General features: G+C 51.0%; 1 protein-coding gene across 1 annotated transcript in view; it reads left to right on the top strand.

The window, feature by feature from the left end:
- Positions 1-1,470: 1,470 nt before the first annotated feature.
- Positions 1,471-12,394, top strand: part of KCNIP3 (Kv channel interacting protein 3, calsenilin) — a 172,437-nt gene continuing 161,513 nt past the window's right edge. The window contains exon 1 of the mRNA XM_006903219.1: positions 1,471-1,510. Within this exon, the coding sequence (XP_006903281.1) occupies positions 1,496-1,510 (15 nt within the window). The 5' untranslated portion in view covers positions 1,471-1,495. The remainder of the gene's footprint in view (positions 1,511-12,394) is intronic.

The following is a 12,394-nucleotide window of genomic DNA, read 5'->3' as shown; positions in this document are numbered from 1 at the left end:
ATGCCCCCTCCTTGAGATTGCCTGCTTTCTCCCCAGGGTCAGTGGGTTCTAAGGAGTTTGGTCTCTAAGGACTTTTGTCTCCTCTCTCCACAGGAGGGCCTTCTCAGGGTACAGTTCAGGGTTCCTGTCCTGAATGTCCCGCTGTGCCAAACTCCTGGGCTGCATGTCCCCCCTCTGCTTCAGCAGATACACAACTCCAGACCATCACCCCCTCGCCCTCCCCCAACACTCTGAAAGTTGGAGCAATTGGCTAGAGAGAGAGAAAGAGAGATGGCCATGAGTGCCTGTATGCTCTTGTGCATACAGCAGGGGGGGGAGGGGTGTCTCAGAGCTCTGTTTCCATGGGAACCACTGGCACAGACGGGCCACTGCAAAGGGAAACTTGTGGAAGGTTGCAGGGCTCCTGGCACCTGGCTCCTGGGTGGTTTCCCTGGGGGCTGTGCTAATCTTCAAACAGCTTCCCCTTTGGGATGAAAGAATCCTGTAGCCTCTCCACTGCCCTCTGCAGGTGGTCTCTCACCAGGGCCCAGTGTAGTCCTGAACCTGGGGTAGAGGCATAGAACATGAAGGCTCTTGGAAGACCTGCATATCACAAGTATGATGTGGCCCCTGATGGCTGCGGCATGCACAAGGTCACTAGGGAACCAGTCACACACACAGAACAAGGTCTTCATAGGGAGGATGCTCCAGACACCAGAAGTGGGTGGGCAGGAGGTTGACTTTCCTGTGTATCTGAGTTCAGCTGTCTGTCTGGACCTTGGGGGCTTCCACCTGTCCTCAGGGTCCCTCTGGCTGAGGTTATCTGGCAGGAACAGTTGTTTAGCCTCCACGTCTTTATTAAAGGGCTGGTAAGGTAGATGAGGGCTAAGGAGCATGGCTTGTTCTGTAAAATGTCACTAATGGGCCCTCCAAGCTGACCTGAGGCCCCTGTTCACACATGTTGGGGCACAGACATGTCCTCTGGAACCCCTACAGCCTCCTGGGGGGAATAAAGTGGAGAGAGGAGTAGTGTGTGTGTGTGTGTGTGTGTGTGTGGCGGGGGGAGAGAGAGAGAGAATGAATTATGATAGGAGAAAGACCAGAAGAATCTGACAGCAGGGCTTTGACAGGCTGATATGTGCGTGTACACATGGGAGTGTGTGTGCGAGCCTCTGTGAGTGCATGTGTGAGAGAGAGGAGAGGAGACAGGGAGAGGGAGAGAGGAGGGAGAGAGTGATGGAGAAGAGAAAGGGGGAGGGATATGAGGGGGAAAGGTGAGGGAAGGAGGTGGAATGAGGCGAGGCAGAGAACAGTGGGTAGGAGGCACAGAGGAAGGGTGGGGGTGGAGCAGTTTAAAGCAGGCAAGGAGGGAGGGGTGGGCAGGGGGTGGGCGAGAAGCTGCCAGTGACAATTACGTCTGGGTCCAAGCAAACATGAAGCAGCTGCCAGCCGGCAGTCCTGTTCTCTGCAGACTGCCGAGGGGACAGGCTGGCAACAGTTTCTCTCAGCACCCAGGATGCAGCGGACCAAGGTAGGCTCTGGTGGGGTTCACCTGGTGGAGAATGGAATGTGAAGAGTTTGCACTGGACCCAAGGGGCTTGTGGAGCCTTGAGCCCCATCCCCTTCTGTCCCCTTAGATCTGTTGAGAGGGGGTGTTGAGTGTCCTGTTTGAGGGCTGGGCTCCAGGACCTCCTTGCGAAGGGAGGGACTTCAATTGTTTATGGAGCAGACACTGGGAAGAGGGACAGTTGAGGTCACTTGCATGGCTGGTCCTGTTCAGTCACATCTCTGAGGTGGACAACAGGGCAACTGACTCAGAGCATGGCCTTCCAGCCCTTAGAGTTGGGGGGAGCCATGAGTGTTGGGGTGGGGTAGCTTATGCTTAAAGACTGGCATTGAAGGCATCATTTAATGAGTAATTCAAGTAATTCATGAATGTCCACTTCCGCAAGTACCCAGAGACTTTCCACAAGCAAATAGTCTCTTTTTGCTGGGGTTGTTGAAAGGTTGGAGAGAGAGAATGTAAAGAAATCTCCTGGCATAGAGTTCAAGTTCAAGAAATAGTGGCAGTGGAGGGGTAGGAAGGATACAAAGAATAATCAAAGGAGAACTAAAAAGCAGAGGCCACGCAGCTGTCCTCCAGGAGAGGGTTAAATCTGTCCTGAGGTCCTGTGTGCTTCCTGCATGCTTGGGACAGACTTGTTTTGGAAGCAAGAGAACCACAGAATTGGGTCTGGTTGCTCAAGCAGAACAGTAGGCTGGTGAAACACGGCTGGCTGCATCTCTCCCCCCTGCAGAAGTCTTGAGAGGGAAGCAATAGAGGGCTGGCATGGGCACCCTATGGGCATCAGGGTCCTGGGCTCCATCTGTCTCTTGGCTCTGTGAGGCTGTTGGAAGAATCAGCACTCCAGAAGGAGCTCCAGCTAGCATGTGCAGGAGGCAAGGGGGACAGGAAGGAGGGGCACAGGGGCCCCAGCCAAACCAGGTCTGTCTGTGAGCAAGGGGAGTCCTAAGTGATCTAGGTGGCTGATCTGAACCCGTCTGGTGCTGCAGAAGAAAGTCCAGTCAAGTTACTTCAAACAGTTCACAGCAGGTGGACACCCTACAACAGAGAGGTTCTACTCCACATATGCAGAGTCCCCATGACTTGGGACAGAACGGATGGTGAATAGAATAGAGGAAGTATGGACATTAGGCTTGCATCTTGCAGTCTCTCCTGAGAGAAATGGGTCCCTACCTCTTCTTCACCCACCAGGGAGGATGAGCAGCCCAGGGCAGGGAAAGTTGCATTCAGGGCACCAGAGAGTCTGCTGGAGGGCCTGGCCCACTCCCTCTGCCTGCACAATCTCCCAGATGTGCCAGGACTGACCAAGGAGACAGCTCCATAGTCCTAGGGACACAACGACAGAGCACGTTGGAAAGGTGCTTTCTCTCTGATTACCTTTTGCCCTCCCAGCAGCCACCAGGCAGGCAGGCAGGCATACAGGACAGAGCTTGAGGGGAGCTCTGGGCCTCACCCCAGCCCCACAGACTTGGGGCACATCATACTCACACTCAGACACATGTTCACACAGGCAGTGAGCATGCCCACACTAATCTGTACTCATGTGTATGTAAAGGCAGGGAGCTTTTGTACAAATGTCCACCAGACAGAATGGCCGTCCTCCCTCCCTTTCCTGTCCTCTGCTGGCTTTGGCACGCCTGCTCTTCTGGGTGGGCAGGGTGATGGCTCAGGTTCTGTAGGTGCATCTGGACCTTCCTCAGCCGTCATGACCCACACTGCCCTCCGCAGTGGATCCAGATAGGCCTGATCCCTGACAGTGGCCTTTCTGTGACTAGCCTGACCAGAGGCAGAAACATGGTCCACATGTCCTGCAGGCCAGGCAGGGACACAGGTCCTCATGGGACACCACTGCTGTGTCCCTCACCAAGGTCAGCTGGGCTTTGTGAAAGTAGCCTTCCTCTTGCATGGCAGCATGCAGTGTAGTCATCGAACAGCAGGATCCCATTTGGGACGTCCCCAGGTGACATGGTCAGTGACCACCCCATTAATGACTCATGGTGGTGAGCCCCTCACCTTTTCTACACAATTCCTGGCCAGTCACTAGCATTCTGGGTGCATAAGGCACTGGGTTCCCATTCTAAAGACATTGAGGCCCAGACAGTGAGCAAGCTAAGTGTTAGGCTGTCCTGCTGGGGTCCCCGGACAATAAGCAAGGGGGGGTGAGCTCGGAAGTCTCAGGAGAGATTAATAACAACAGCTTTGGCTCTGCCTGAGTGCCTGAGGCTCTGGGCTCTGGGCCCCTCTCATCCTGGGGTGCAGTATCACCACCGTCCAGGACCCCCTTTATCCAGCACCTCGTAGGGGTCCTTCTTCCTGCCCAGTTATGAATCTGCTGGAGATTTCTACACTGAACTGGGGCTCAAGACTGAGGTGAAACGGGAAGTGACCCTGCCTCTGCCCTTGAGGTACGGTCTAAGGGAGAAGCAGTTCTACGAGGAATCCCATACCAGACTCTGGGCTGGGTCTCCCTTTGCACCCTTATATTAGGTCCTCAGTCTTTTTGTTGTGTACAATCAAGTTAGAACCCACAGCTGACCCTTCAGCAGGTTTTCAGAAGGGGTAAATTACAGGAGAGATTGCTCATCTTTCTCCCATGGAGCAGCTGGTGGATTCGATCCACGTACCTTTGCATTAGTGCAATTCTTTATCACTAAACAACCAGAGCTCCTGAAGGCCCTCATGAGATAGTGCCTGGTATGGCCCCACTTTGCAAATGAGGAAACTGAGCCCTGCTCTAGACTGCAACTGTAATTTGAGCCCTGCCCTGTCTCTCACCAAAGCTCATAGGCCCAGGACCAGATGCTGTAGGAAGCTAGAGGGGAGGGACAATGCCCTCAAGCAGGCAGTCAAGGAGCACCCCTCACAGCTAGGCTCCCACAGGCTTGCAGCTTCTGAACCCACAAAGGGGCACACACAAGCTCCACATACCCTGTATTGTCTATAACCCCTCTTTGAGCTGCAGGATCTAGAGCTGCAAAGGGAAATATAACAGTGTCTTGGATTCAGGGCTTCTTCTCTTATTAGAATCTTGCACAAGGATGAAGAGCTGCTTCTCTGACTCAGGCCTGAAACTTGGAGCCCATTGCTGTCACTGAGACAGGCAGGAGCAGCTTACAAGGCCTCTGAGTTTCCAAGGCAGAGAGTGATAAGGGAGAGGGGTTGACAGTTCACCCTCCTGGCTGCTGAGCTCAGGCAGGGAAAGCAGGAGCCCGGCGAGTGACTAGAGTCTTCCCCATGAGCGCCAGCCCCCTAACTGATATTCCCTTTGAACAGGTGCATCTGTCAGCTGTGATCTGCCCAAGGCCAAGCGTGCCACAGTGCAGCTACGTGATGAGCTAGAACCACGGGGGCTGGAAGTGCAGGAGTCAGGGAGGAGATGCCTGGACAGAGGAAGGCAGGGAAAGAGCTCCTAAGGGATGTCCCAGACCTCAGAACCCCTCTGACCCAGCAGCCCCCACCCTCTGACCTGCTGATTTGGGTCTCTGACCTCCTGCCCTTCTAGGTGGGCTCCACCCCAGGGCCATAGCTGTCTTCACTGACCTGGCCTCCATCTCAGACCCCCATCCCACACTCCCCCATGTAGGTAATGGAAAGACTTCGGAGCAGACCTGAGTCCTTTCTACTGCTTTTGCTACTGTGTTGCGCAGACCCTTCCAGCACTGGGCACCCTGGGGGAACTGGCCTCCAGGAAGCCCAGCTCGGCCCTGCTGACTCCTAATCTAAGCAGGGTCTGCTCTCGGGGCCTCAGTCTCTGCATTTGGGTCTGTGATAGGCTTGCAGCCTCTTCCAGGAGCTCACCTGACCTCAGGGCCTGTCTCTGACATGGCAGGGGCTGTAAAGCAGAGATCTAAGGCAATCAGGGCTGGGGGGGATGCTACCAGCAGAAGTGTCATGTGCAAGGCCTCCCTTAAATTACACTCCACATGCAAGTCACAGTCCCTGATCCCCAACATGTGGTGTGGAGGGGCTCTGATTAGAAGAGGTCAGTGGCTGGGGAAGCCACACAGCTCTGCTTTCTGGTGATTAGCTTTGATTCTGCACCAGGCAGATGGGTCTGTCCCGACCCCACTGAGCATTAGCTGGGCATCTTCAGCTGGTTCGTTTAGCTCCTGGTGTCATGTTGTTATTGTTATGTGTTGTCAGAACTGACTCATAGCTGACCCTTCAGTGGGTTTTCAAAGGCAGTAAGTCACATAGGATTAGACTGCCCATCCTTCTCCAGCAAAGCAGCTGGTGGGTTTGAACCATGTGCATTTGGGTTGGCAGCACAGCCTCTTCCTACTGATCTGTTAGACAAATGCACCCCTCCTCCCGCCCGAGCCTTGTCCCTGGTGCACAGACTTGATGAATGGCCAGAGCTCAATGTTGTCATTTTCTGATTACTGAATAGAGAAGGATAGACAGCAAGATGGACACGCTCCTAGGTGGACATGACCCCTCATTACTGGAGGGCAGTGCCCTGGGTAAGGTGTACCACCCACAGCACAGCTGAGACTGCCCAGCTTGTCCCACGGTGGCCCTTGCCATCCTCGCTGGCCATGCCCTGATGGGGTGCCATTACTGTCCCTCTGCGTGCAGACTCTTGGGGATGTGTGACAGATCTGACCCCCCTCACAAGGCCAGCTGCCTCTTCCACATCCACTAGTGCCCAAGGGAGAAGTGAGATTCGCTAGAGCCTCCCCGTCCTGAATCCCTGGGCTACATGATGCAACGCCCACCCCTGCTTCCTGCCATCTGTCCCAAGTGATGGAAATAGACTGAGTGATGATGGGAGTGGGTGCTCAGAAGGAGAGCCATCCTGCACTGCAGCATCCCCATCTCCATGCTGTGGTTGGGGAGGGCAGGGAAGCCCCCATCTGAGCCCCTGGGAAGTCCTCAACCCTCAGAACAAGCTCTTAAAAGGAGGAGGCAACTGAGTGCACCTGGCCAGGCCTGAATTTGGAGGCCACTCCACCTGCCCAAGACGAGCCCTAGAACAATCTTCTCTGAACCTTAGCTGCCTTTTCAAATCTACTAAGGAGCTTTATGAAAATAGAGCATCTTCAGTCCCCTGGGATCAAATAATGCAGCCCTCAGTGAACAGATTGTGGTATGCTTGCCCCAGGAGGTTCTGAGGTGCAGCCAGTTAGAACAGCTGGGATTGAGTCTCCCTGAAGAATTGCCTGGCCCCTGCACTGGGTAGCCAAGCCCTCACTGGGTTAAAAATAACCACCAACTCTCATGCTGTGTACTAAGAGCTGGGCTGGGTTGTGTATGTGTCACAGGATGGAATCTTCCCCCAAACCCTGTGAGGGTAAATTGTGGAGGAAGCCAGCACTCAAAGCAGTTACACACCTAGTGTAGGATTGCCCCGCCAGGATGGGAGGGCTTGTGTTTAAGTCCCTGTCTGGTTGACCACAGAGGTCTTGCTGCTATTCTAAGCTGCCTGAAGGAGTGCCAGCTTTCTAGAAACCCTCTCTGCATCTTCTGCACTGGGGTCCTGTCCACCTTGGCAAAGCATTCCAGGCTGTATACCGTCCACAAATGTTAGTGAACATGTGGAAGAAGTTAGCCTTGGAGACAGGCATTTGGTGCTTTAATTGGAGTTTGCCAGGACGTGTTCCCTGCTCTTTAGGGGTTGCCTGTGGAGGACCCAAGCTAACAAGCTCCAGAGAGATGAACTAGCTGCTGCTTCTCCATCAGATGGGCCCTCACGGGAAGCTCTGTCCAGCTGACAGAAGGCAGTGAGCTCAGCCAGCTGTTCTGTGGGTGACTTGACTCTTCAGGGATCTGTAGAGATGGGGCCAGGCATGAGGTGGGAAGTTCAAGTCTAGGTTTTCTAAAGTGTTTTCTTTCAAATGACCCAGTGGTGACACCTTGGGACAATGGTGGTCCTGGTGGAGGCCCAGGAATGTGCTCTGGGGCCTGGGAAGGCGTCGGAGCAGACATGCTGCCTGTAACTCTGGATGACAAGTTCCCTGGAGACTCAAGTGTCACCTTGACACTCCATAACCACCCACATTTAAAGGAGCTCTGAACACCCTTCACACTAATATCTCTCCTGCCTATGCCCTCACTGATCCCCAGCCTTAGCCCTGGCTGCCTCCCCCATTCTTGGACCACTCCCCCTGCCGCACTGACCTCCAGCTGGGACAGGAACAGAGAGGAGGTCTGGGGCCAGCTGTGCCCTACAGGAAGCTGCCAACATTTCCACAGACCCAGTGAGGACACAAGGACCAGAGAAGAACTTTATCATTTTCTGCTGGGCACATGAAAGTGAGTGAGCAAAATGAAAGTCTGTTTAATCTTGGTGAGAGAATGATCAGATTGCTCACTAGACAAATCTACAGTTTGAGTCCACCCGCCATTCCACAAGAGAAAGATGGGAATGATTCTCCCTCTGTGAAGATTACAGCCCCAGAAAGCTGAGTGATTGCCACTGAGTCACAATAACCTGGGCAGCAGGGGGCAAGGGTGGTGTTCGTTTATTTTATGGGAACAGTTCTTGGAAAAGGACATCAAGCTTAGAAAGATGGAGGGTGAACAAAAGAGAGGAAGGATGAGGAGGATGGACAGGACAGTGTCAGATCTGTTGTCACAGGATCACAGGTATCCAACTTGAAACTCAAGGCAACTACTGACAACAGTAATAACAATGGAGGCCCCGGGGTGGTACAAATGATTAAGGGGCTCAAAAGCTAAAATCTGCAAGTTTGTATTCCTCTCCAGAGCAAAGCCTAGCAGCCTACATCAGAAAACCAGCCACTGACAATCCACAGAGCACAGGTCTCCTGTGACACACGAGATGTGGCCGTGAACCAGAGTCCACTTCAGTGCAGCTGGATTTTAAAATGTTGAATCTTTGAAATCCAGTGTGTATTCCAAACCTAAAGAATTGCCATCAAGCAGATTTTGACTCCACTTGACCCTCCATTGGATTTGTGAGGCTGTCAATCTTTGTTGGAAGAGATTGTGCATCTTTCTCCCAGCAGAGCAGCTGGTGTATTTGAACCACCAACCTTTTGGTTAACATATTACACATATGTCACCAGGGTTTTTTCCGACACTAATAGCACATCTTGATTTTAAGTGTTGAGGCAACTTTCAGTCAGCACACATTCCTATTGACCCGATGTGCAGACAACAGACAGATTCCTGCTTGACCCTGTACCAGCCTCCCAACTTCATTGCTTTGTTGTAGTCACTGTGTCAGTCCACCTCATTGAGCATCTTCCGGACAACATTTCCAAAGTGTATGAGACAGATTTCCTTTTTCTCTTGGTAGTCTGTGGTATTTTCAGCACTCTTCAGTAACACAAAATGTAAAGGCATCAATTCTTTTTTGATCTTGCTTATTCATCGTGTGACTTTCAGATGTATATGAAAGAATTCAAAATATCAGGGCTTGGAGCAGGCACACTTTAGTCTTTATGTGGACATCCTTGCTGTTAAAGAGGTCCTTGACAGCAAATTTGCCCAATGCAGTAGGACATTTGATTTCTAAAACAAAACAAAACCCTGCTGCTCATCTGAGTGTTGGTTGCAGATCTAAATAAAATTATAACTTGCATTTTTTTTTCTCCCTCTATCCCACAACAGTGGTGAGGATTGGGTGTTTTATGCTGAGATGCATTCCATATTGAAGAATCTGTATTCTCTGGTCTTCTATGTGCTTCAAGTCCTCCTCACTTTGAGCAAGCAAGGCTGTTTCATCTGCAGAGCTCAGGCTGTGGCTGAGCCTTCCCCTGATTCTGACTCCATGTTGTTTTTCATGTAATCTAGGTTCTAGAATTATTTACTCATCCTATAGATTGAATAGATACAGAGAAAATACAGCCTTGCTTCATGCCTTCTCTGATTCTAAGTCATGCAGAATTCCAAGCCCTTGTTTTGTTCAAATGACTGCTTCCTTGTCTTCCCACAGGACTGGCCACATTAAAGTGCTGAGTAGCTTCATGCTGTTAGCAGTGGCCTTGACAGCGACAGATCAGACCTGGAGGAATCAGTCTGCTGCCCGCTGGGCAGACCCTCTGTCCATGGACAGGAACTGGGCCCTGTGAGAAATGAGCAAATATCCCAGGGTGTTTGTACTTGGCCTTCACCATTTTTTGCTTTATCTGCCATGATCTGTGCTTAGTTTTTCATTCATTAACCCAAATTTTAGTAAATTTACTTAAAGGAACTCTTTAGAATTATTATTGTGAGTGCTCTCAGAGTGGCTGTGTCAGATGGTGCATTCTGTGAGACTGTTTATGTAAACAGGAGAACAGCTCTTCACACAATCGAGTTCTCACCCCATTGATCCCTTACCCCATCAAGCCCCATACCATTGAATCCTCACACCATCGAGCCCTCACCTCATCCAGTCCTCACCCCATGCCGTCTTTACCCCATTGAATCATCATTCTGTTGGGCCTTCACCTTGTCGAGCCTTCACACCATCGAGGTCTCACACCATCGAATCCTCACACCATTGAGCCTTCATACTATCGAGCCCTCACCCCATCTCTAGTCCTCACCTCATCAAGTCCCCATGGAGAGGCAGGCTGCTCTTGGGTTTCAGGCCTTCTTTTCTGTTCTACTGGTTCAAACACTGTCATTTGGTACTGCTGTGTTTCTATTCCACTCATAGCAAAGCCATCAAACAAAGTAGAACTGTCTCATAGGGGATTCTTATCTGTAATCCTTATGGGATCAATTTCCAGGTCTTTCTCCCCCACAGCCACTGGGTTAGCAGCCCAAGCTGTGTTGCCACAGATGCTTTTGTTGCATTGTAGGAGGGAACCTGGCCTTGGTTAGTGAGGAGGAAGCCTCGTGTGTAGACCGTGTCCTCTGGGACAACCCAGTCTCCATGTGGCTTGTGACCTAGCTGTGCTCTGCAGCTGTCTAACCACATTCCCCCTAAGCTACTTTGGGCATGTTGTCAGGAGGCACCAGTCCTTGGAAAAGGATAGTATGCTGGGGAAAGTTGAGGGTCAACAAAAGAGAGATACAGACTCTCAGTGAGATGGATTAGCACCGTCTACTGCAACAATGGACTTGAACATGGCAATTTGTGAGGTTGGTGCAGGTCAGGCAAGTTTTCCGTCTGTCATTCATAGGGTCACTTCGAGTCATAGTCATCTTGATGGCACCCAACGGCAACAACTGTCGTTGAGTTGATTCTACTCATAGTGACCCTTTGGTGGCATATTTAATAATAGAAATAGCCTGTAGACTCTGCTTTGAAGAGCATCTGGTGTGAGGGCAGAGGTGTGGCTACGGAAAATAGTGCCCACGGCCATTAGTTTGAAATTGCTGAATGATCACTCACAGCTGGCGAGAACGGAAACTGTGATGGTGACAAACTGATCCCTATCCCTGCTCTTGACTGGCTGAGACAGACTGATGGGGAGCTGAAACCAGATGGCAGGGCTGAGGGAGCTCAGGGGTTGCAGGAAACACAGTACTTCGAGGTGCTCAAGGCTCAAACTCTAGCTCAGACCGTGCCAGCTAAGCTATAAGGGCCTGTGAAGTGACACCTCTGGGCTTCCATCCCAACACCAGTAAAATCTAGCGAAAACCACAAATAAGGACATGCAAATAAAAGCAAATATAAGTTTGGAGATTCTGGAGTCAGATCCCAAAGGAAGACTTTGAGCTGATTCCTGGACCTCTTAATTTCCTAATCTGTAAAATAAGGGTGTTTGTTTCTGTTATGTACTGTCGACTTGGAATCAACCCATAACTGACCCTCAAGTGGCTTTTCAGAGGCAATAAATTACATGGGAGGAGATTGTCCATCTTTCTCCAGTGGAGCAGCTGGTGGGTTTGAACTTCCTGTCTTTGGGCTGATGGCATAACTCCTTACCACTAAGCCACCAGAACTCCCTGAAAATGAGGAAGGGGACACCTAAATTAAAAGGGTGGCATGATCATTAAATGAATGACTTAACTGAATTAAAGCATTACATTAAATTGCCTAGGACATCTAATTCAGTACCTGAAACTTACTAGGTGTGTTGCCAATGTGGGCCCACCCTGACCTGTCCTCACTACCCACAGCTCACAGGGTGTTGGGATGAAGCTGAGGGTGTGTTTTGTATGGTTCAGTGGGCCTCTGGGGTGAAAAATGGCACACCCATGGCCCCTGGCCTTATAGGAAGCTTGGATACTTCAGAACAGGCTGAAGGTGCCCAGGGCCAGCCTGGGGCATTTCCAGGATGTGGTCCTGGACACTTGCCATTGTTCACCCACTCCCACCCCCCGTCCACTGAGAACTCTGTGAGACTTTAGGACCCAGCTCCTTCAGCTTTGCTGCCCTCTGCTACCCAACCCTGTCCATTCCCTGAAGCATGTGCAGATGGACAGCTCTGGTCCCCGCCAAGTGAGGTCATCAAGTGGAGAGCAGGAGGCAAACATTCTCAGGTGAATTCTGGCAAGTTCAGGGGACAGTACCTCACCAAGGATAAATATTTATTGAGTGTCATATGTGTGCCCGTGTGTGTGTGTGTGTGTGTGTGTTTGTATGTGCTTAATAAACATTTTTATTGACATAATTATAGCTTCACATGCAATTATTTAAAATATTAAATAATACATGAAGGTCTCATGTACTCTCCACTCATTTTCACCAAAGTAACATTTAGATAAGTGTCAGGAAAATATGACTGGTCCTGACAGTCGCTGAGTTGATCTGACACACAATGTCCTCATGCACCCTGGAGGGGATATGCTCCACTGGGTTCTCAGTGACGAGTTCACAGAGACGAAGCCTCTGCTTTGCTTAGAAGACAAGTGCTTAGTGTTTATCACACCCAGAGACCCACTGAGATACATAACCCACCAGAATTGTTCAGCTTTCCCCAGGTGTGTGTGTGTGTGTGTGTGTGT

Source organism: Elephantulus edwardii, unplaced genomic scaffold, assembly GCF_000299155.1.
Source record: "Elephantulus edwardii isolate Elephantulus edwardi_28Jun2011 unplaced genomic scaffold, EleEdw1.0 scaffold00541, whole genome shotgun sequence".
NCBI lineage: Eukaryota > Metazoa > Chordata > Mammalia > Macroscelidea > Macroscelididae > Elephantulus > Elephantulus edwardii.
Note: the sequence above shows the minus strand (reverse complement) of the source record. Positions and strands in the feature narration are given on the sequence as shown.